Raw genomic sequence first — 8028 nt, 5'->3', positions numbered from 1 at the left:
ATTCTCAGCTACAATTGGTGTTAAACGTTGAATGCACACTTATTCTTCCATCTGGTTCATGGCAGAACATTTTATTCTCACTTTTTTGGGCACTGTGTCCACTTTCTAATGCCACCCTGGGTAACCGCCCAGATAAAAACTTTTTAAACTACTTTCAGTATTTTACTGGGTTTTCTATACTGTTAAAAACTGGGACAAATTGGGATGTATATGTGATCTACTTAAGTTATTTCTTTAATCAAGTGCTTATAAATTACTCCCCTGGCTGGACCGAACACTGATGATGTCACTGTGGGGACAAGATTCAATAGACTCAATTTATCCATAAAATCAGCATTTTAACTTTTTTTTTTCTCTCATTTACCTTCAAATTACACCGAGATAAAACTTTAAGAAACATGAATATTCATGTATGCATTATCTGCTATGCTGAAGGTAAAGTCCCCCATTCGCCTTTAAACACCGACACCGTAACACTGTCATTTGTAAAAGGGTTTTATTAGAAAACAAAATGCAACAGAGCAATAACTCAAACAACACAAGCAGGGATCAAGTGTGTGTGGTAAAAATTTACCCTTGCAGTCCACCCTCCAGAGGATTAAAACATTCCTGGACTGTCTACAAACGGTCATGGAGAGAATTGTAAAGCTTCACCTCTGAATTCATTTATAGATGCGCACATATTATAACCCTACCAGAGATCCAAAACAACAAAAAGCACACGCTGCTTTTTCGAGGCCGAAAATAGAACCCAGAACCTGGTAGGATTTACATATAGCATATGTTGACAGTACCGAGGTGAACAATCAAAACCAACTCTGTCCGATAACAGTGTGTAGACATTCTCTAGACAGTATGTACAAACCCACTTCTTGGATCGAAACAAGAATCATAGAAAATTAAAATGCCGTTTTTTTGTTGTTTTTTTTTTTTTCCCTTACTGTACAGATTTTAGATGAGGACTAACAATGTTCTAACAGGGAGTGAAAACATATGAAAACAGGTGGGAATCAACGTTACATGTGGCTGAAGACGACCTCAAGACGTTAAACGCTTGACGCTAACGCTCCTTCACTTGGGGCCCGTGTCTGGCCAGACAGCAGAGCACAGAGAAAGGTGGAAGCGGTGCCGCTGCGTTTACTCCGTACTCTGACTTCTCCTCCGTTCACCGTGTTTGCTGGGCTCGTTACTGGACTCCCGCTGGTGGCGACTCCTCTCTTTGCTGCGGCTGCGTTTGTGGGAGCGCTCCCCGTCCCGCTCGCGCTCCCTTTCTCTGCTGTGGCTGCGATCCCTCTTCCTGCTCTTCTCCTCCGCTCCTCCTTTATGCCTCCTTTCTCTGCTTCTGCTCCGACTCGACCGTTTGGCCTTTCTGTCCTCCCTGTGTCTGTCCCTGTCTTCTTTATGCCTCCGCTCGTCGTTCTCCGCCCTGCTCTTCCTGTCTCTGGACCTGTCCCTCTCCATCCCTCTGTCCTTGTGGTGATCCCTGTCTTTCTTCCTGCTTCTGTCTTCTGCCCCGTCCCTCTCTTTCTCCCTGCGTTCGCCTCGCCGCTCTCTGCTGCCGCTGAGGCTTCTTTTGCGCTCTCTGTTCCTGTCTGCGCTACGTGATCTCCGTCTTTCCCTGTCCCCTCTGTCTGCCCTGTCCCGCTCTCTGTCCCGCCCCCCGTCCCTCTCCTTCCTCTGCCGGTCCCGCTCCCTCTCCAGCTCCCGGTCGAAGCTCGGCCCGTGCCGGTCTCTCTCCCGGTGGTGGCTCCTGCTTCTCGATCGCTTGGGAGACCTTTTGGGACTCGGCGTCCGTCTCGGCGTCCTGATGAGGAGGAGACAGTTCAGTCAAAACTTAACTCGCTACATTAGATTAAAAAGTTAACGTTATTGCAGTGATTCATTTCAAAAAGATTTGCTGCATGCAATGATATATTGTTTATTTCCATCAGGTTAGATGATTACAGCTGAGACTGAATAAAAAGCCAAAATTCAGTTTCACGGAAAAATTGACCAAGATCAACTACAAAAGGATCTTAATGAAGTCGGGAGCTATTTTATGGGAATGTTGTAGCGCACTGAGAAACTAAAGAGTAAAATTTTGATGTCATGAGCAAATTCAGCCCCGCTATAAATATTATCAGTTTTGTTTGAATGCGTCCACACTGAGGGACAATAACGTGTTTTTTTTTCCTTTGAAAAATACAGCCGTGTAAGGAACACAGATGAGTTTGTTTGTTTTTTTAACAGAGTTCTAAGTTATTGAATGAAAATCCTCACTCGCTGCTTTACAAACTTATTTCTAGCTTTCCTTCTCCACCAGACTTGAATCTTCGCTTTTAATACCGTCAATGTTGTTATACTGTGTAGGACTTCGAGAAAACGTGCGAGCTGTAAACAAGTGAACATCTAAAACCACATCACTCTTAAATGATTTTAACTATTGGGTTTGACTTAGGAGCTGTAGAAGAGCACATAAAAACCACCGGTGTGACTTTTCAAAAACAGCAAAACTTGAGGACCTGGACAAAAAACACAAACAAAAACTACCTGGAGCGTCGTCGTTCTCCTTGCCTTCCTGATTCTGTGAACTCAGCCTCCTCCTCCGGCTCCTTCTGGGCCACCTTACGTGGCCTCGCTTTCATCTGCTGATCAATCGCCTTTTGAACGGGCACAGGGATTCTGGGAAACAGCGTGGAGAACCATTCCAGCTTGGTCAGGAAGGAACGCAGCATCTCCCCAATGGTCATGACACAGCCGCCGCCTGCTTTTACGTCAAGCTCCTATAATCAAACAGTGGGACACACACACACACACACACACAAAAAAAAAATGTTATAACACATAATTAAGGCAATAGAAGTATTTCCTTGTGAAATATTGCTTCACAACAAACAGAATTTGTGATGACCAAGTACTGAACCTTCACCTCTGTTCATCTAGCTTAATCTTTGATATTTAACAGAGGGAACACAAACATCAACATGTCACTTGTCAAGAGTTCCTGTAGTCTGTATTAACAGTGTGAGCTGTAATCACCCCTCCGAAAACTGGATTTTTCCAAAGAGAAGGGATAACGTATGGTCAGTGTGCTACAGGGAGAAAGAAAAAAGAAGCGAGCGCTTCTTTTTTCTTTGTGTCCCTCAGAAGCTTTCTGAACTGTGGGAGATGTAAAACGCTCACAGTGTAAGCACAGATTGTAGCAGGTCGGGGAAATGCACTCAAGATGAGCAGATATGAACTTTGTATGGTAGAGAACAGCTGCTTTGCACTCACGCAAACCAACAGTGCTGAGAAACAATATCCAATTCACCTGCTGCACAAGGGGCATCTAAAGGAAAAAACAGGGGAATTAACAAGTTGGGTAGGACTTTAGAGAAATCAAATATAATGCAACAGAACATGAAGAGAGGTGCAGCTGCCTGAAACCAGATTGCAGGTTTTCTAACCAAGAATTAGCATAAAAACATGAACTTGCAAAATACTTCTCCTGTCTTTCTAAAAACAAATTAGGTTCCAATGTGAATGCTGTGCTGCAAATTGTAATTGTTTTTTGTGATAAAATACCTATAACTGAGTAAAACAGAGGGCATTTCTTAACCCGATAATAAATGAAAATGTTTGTTCCACAGTATTGTCGTACTTACCCTGGGAAATAAACGGCAGCAGAGAAGCGAGCATTAACCTAGCTACTCAGGCTCAGACGACACAAGTTGGGGAAAAATTAAGCCAAATGAAAGCAAAGGTGAAAAATCAGCTATGAGCATCACAATGGGGGGAATGTAAGGGGGGGATGTGGCTGCTAGCTTTACATATGTAGCATCTCACTAAGAATTTTACAAAAGAAGACAAAAGAAAGTTAAATTATTACCCGGGGTGACATACCTCCTCATCATCCAGGAAGTCATTATACCAGTCTAATAAATCTGTTGGAGGCTGAGTGTATCTGCAACGCAACACAAAGGTCAGAATTAAAAAAAATTTTCAACTTGTTCCCATGAAAGCATTTGGTAATGGATCTGGTGAACATATCTATAGCAACAAGCCTTTACTAACTTAGATTATGGGAAGCAGACTCGTACCTTATGTACATGAATCCAAGTGCCCTGATGTACGGAGAGTCTGTGTGAGTGATGAGACCCATCACCTGTTTGCGTGTTAGCTTGAGAGTAAACAGTTTGTAAAGAAGACAGAAAGCAGTTGATACAATGCCACCAGTGCCAACTCCACGCACCTATCAAAAATAATAAATGAAAAAAAAGGACAGGTTTAATGACGCAGTCTTTACAGATACCATTTTTTTAAGTCCTTTCAGCAGTCCTGTATGTATTCCACAGCATAAACTACACTTATACATGAAAAGCAGCGGCAAATAAAATAAAATACCTAAAACATTTTTTCCTCCTCACACGCAGAAATGCAGAAAGACACAAAATGTGGGGAATATAAAAAGCACGTACTTCCCACTTACCCCTCCGCACATTCCGGTCTGGCCCGCAGTCTTTCTGCTTCCCTTTTCCCAGGGCTCAATGTGAGTCACCTGGAAGCACAAAATGAACTCAATTACATTTATTCCCCCCACATCTAGCTAGGACATCACAGGAGATGCACAGAGTTTCAAATGTCATCATGAAAAGACAAATTACTGACTAACTTATCTAATGCTTCTTTAACATTTTAACCTGTTGTCATTTAAATAAAACTAACAGTCGTTCACAGCAACTTTATTTAGACAACACAGATGGACATAAGATGCTTAAACAGACTATTGATGAAAACAACAGTCTCTGTTCAGGCCAAACCTGGCTATTTCCTTTTTTTTTTTTTTTTGCCACTGGGCTTTATCTGGTCCTTGAGGCATACAAAGATGACCAATACAGACACCTAAATTAAAAATACATATAAATCACGGTAAGAACATCAGTAAAAAAAAAAAATATTCAGTTCAATATATGGACTTCTAAAACAGGAATATACAAACATAGTGCAATAAAATTGTAAGGACTGTTTGGGATGCTACACTTGTTATTTCGGGCTGTCACTAATGAACACTGCAAAGATTATTTTTCTTTCAAAAAAGCATTTCCAAGATAATTTAAAGTTTTGCTTTTCAATGTCATTTGCCATTTTGTTGTTCAGTAGCGATCGCTATGCCTAACAGCAGCTCATGAGCAGTTAGAGCTCCCCATCAAATACATAATAATGTGACTTACAAGAAATATTAGGCTAATGTATTGCCACGTTAGTCTCAGCACGTTTGCATTTAGCTTTAGTATGTTTATTTTTTTCAACCGAAGTAAGTAGTAAAAAACTTTTGCAGTTATTCAAATGTACGAATGACTACAATACAAACATTTTTTCTAGCACTCATTGATTTTGGTTTTGGTATAAACAATGTCACAAAACGCTAAAAAAACTGTTTTATCTGAAAGGTTTACTAAAACGCATAATTAACTGAGGTTAGCTTTATTTTTAAGGTTAATATGGGCATCGTGATTCCATACCTCAGAATCCATCCATGGGTGATATAATGTCGGTAAACTAACGCCACCTATAGTCACATAAGTCCGTATCTACGCTTTTAAACGACGACACTTCTGTTACAAAACGGTGGACTATGTAGCGCTCATTTCTATAAAACATTTCCCCAAACAATAAACCTCACAATCTCACGCCTGTTTGCAAGCCATTTGGTTCACAATGAATGCTACGCTGAGCGGACATGGTTGCCTAACTAGCATGCGGCTTAGCATTAGCTGGCGTTACCTTGAAATAGATTTCGTCCACAACTTCATGGTAGGTCTTTAGTTCATACAGCTGAACTTTGAAATACGGCGAGGAGAGCACATTCGTAAGAATCATTGGATTTAGGTTCATAGTCTTTTCGTTTCCCCATAGGGGCAATACGTTGCCATGTTTTCCTGATGGAGGCTTGCTAACGGCCTGCGTTGGTAGTTGGTTTCCGACGTTAGCCATGTTAGCTGAATCCCACACGGTAAAGCTTTCGTTTACGGTTAGCGTATTTCCAACTACTGAGCCATCAATAACGGGCAGTGATTTCTCGCTCCTTTACAATCCCGATCTCTTAATCTTCGTGTAGATTTGCGGTTAAGATAGTGTCAGCGACTTTCCCGCCGCCGTTTTAGCTAAGTGCTACTACGAGGTGGAACCGGAACTGTAACGTCAGTGGTGCAGTCAACTGCTACCTGCAACGCAGTTACGTCATCGTGGGATTTTAAAAATAAAAGCATGTACACAGACGTATGCTTTATTATCTAAAGTCTGGGTAATGTATTTGCAAAGTATTTTAGTGTACCATTATGGATACAAATCAGTGGATGAGGAACAAAGAAACACACACAGACGCACAACATTTAGTTAAAGATATTTTTCGCTCAACAAATGCAAATTAAACAGTAAAAACAACACTTGAAAACAGCTGGATAAATAGGGTATGGATCCATTGTGACTAGATTAAAACAATACTAAAACAATACCTGTCAAAATGTCTCTACAACAATTTAAAAAAATAAATAACTGACCATGTATTATCAGTAGTTTTTCCCAGGGTTAGCAAAATGCCTTATTAGGTTTACGGGTAACTATTTTTTAATTAAAAGATAAGTTGCTTTGGATCTCCATTTTTCCCTTGAGAAATGGAAAAAACAACAACAACCTTGTGTATGTGTGTTTTACAAAGTTTTACCGAAATATTTAACTGAGACAAAAGCATAGATAGATGATATCTGCATTGTAAATTGGCATTATGCTAAAATCTGATATTTGTCGTTAACGTGAAGTCATGATTAAAAATTGCACCTCTTGATTGAGTTCATTAATTTTTTTTACCTGCTATTAGATGTTATAAGCAGTCTTCTGAATCTAATCGAATCTCAAACAAATAGTAATGTAAATACACACAAGGTATGCTGCTGGCCTCTCTAAAGAGGAAAAAGCAACAGAGAGCAGAAAAGAAACCTTGTCCAAATTCAGGAAACTGCTTCTCTTAAGTTGATCCACAATGTCAGGGAGCAGCGTTCAGTTATCCACCAAGTGTAAGTGAGTAGGGATTGTCCCTAATACCCTGAATTTGTCAAGTGAGTAGGGATTGTCCCTAATACCCTGAATTTGTCCTGCCTATGTAATCTGCAGTTATAAAATCTTTCTCCATCACTGCAATGGAGTAGTCAACAAAATACTGTTATTTACATCCTTTGAACTGAGGAATAGTTTGTCATGTTTCACCTTTTGGTTACGTATTATAGTTTAATTTGTAGATCAAATCAGCCTGATATTTTATTGGGGAGTCAAAATAATCTTATCATTTTACTTGTTTATTTTTTTAATTGAAAAATCTGTGGTGCATTTGAGTACAGTCTTTATTACTCAAATACCCCAAAATAAAACTGAGTGAAATCAAGCACTTTCAGAAGTAACCTGTAATAAACAAAGTTCATCTTTGTCGTAGCATAAACACCAATGTTTACACTGTTTTTCAATGCTTCCATGCAACGCATGCAAGGCACCTATTACTCTACACCTAAAAAACACAGAATAATTAATTTGGTCTTAAGAGATGAGGTTTTCTACTGGTAACAAACTGCCATGAAGTATAAATCGAGATTTTTACTTTTGCATTGAACGTCTGTTTTACAATATATTTACCAGTAATGACAAACATAAAAACAACGCTTTCTGCAAAATTCACCAGCTGCACAATTCTTGTTAAATAGTGGAAGATAAGTAGAATTTCAAAAGAGCAGAAGAAATCTTATGTTTTTTGAACAATAACATTTTTTGTTGCTGATCTGTTGCTAAGAGATGAGTGTGTTTACTGGTAACCAAGTGCCACAAGGCAAACTTGAGATTTTTAATTTTGCAAATACCAGCTGTAAATTTCTTGTATCTAATCGGGTAAGCATTATTTCGAAAGAGCTTATGTTTTATAAATTATATAACTTGTTATTAATTTGGTTTTAAGAGATGAGCGTTTTCTACTGGTAAGGAACTGCCACGAAGTATAAATCGAGATTTTTACTTTTGTGTTGA

General features: G+C 39.6%; 1 protein-coding gene across 2 annotated transcripts; it reads right to left on the bottom strand.

The window, feature by feature from the left end:
* Positions 1 to 482: 482 nt before the first annotated feature.
* On the bottom strand, positions 483 to 6177 carry prpf38b (pre-mRNA processing factor 38B). 2 transcript variants are annotated; one of them, XM_007567916.2, is made up of 6 exons: positions 5746 to 6177; positions 4451 to 4519; positions 4062 to 4213; positions 3865 to 3925; positions 2530 to 2762; positions 483 to 1804 (listed from the first exon to the last, which is right to left on the bottom strand). In XM_007567916.2, exons 1-6 carry the CDS (start codon positions 5953 to 5955, stop codon positions 1138 to 1140), a joined length of 1392 nt encoding a protein of 463 aa, XP_007567978.1. In that variant the 5' UTR covers positions 5956 to 6177; the 3' UTR covers positions 483 to 1137. The 2 variants fall into 2 exon arrangements, with proteins under 2 accessions (XP_007567978.1, XP_007567979.1); XM_007567917.2 differs by having other exon boundaries at positions 4440 to 4519; positions 5746 to 5776.
* Between the last annotated feature and the right edge of the window lie 1851 nt (positions 6178 to 8028).

This window comes from Poecilia formosa, unplaced genomic scaffold (assembly GCF_000485575.1).
Source record: "Poecilia formosa unplaced genomic scaffold, Poecilia_formosa-5.1.2 Scaffold215, whole genome shotgun sequence".
In the NCBI taxonomy this organism is placed as follows: Eukaryota; Metazoa; Chordata; class Actinopteri; order Cyprinodontiformes; family Poeciliidae; genus Poecilia; species Poecilia formosa.
This window is presented reverse-complemented; position numbering and strand designations above follow the sequence as displayed.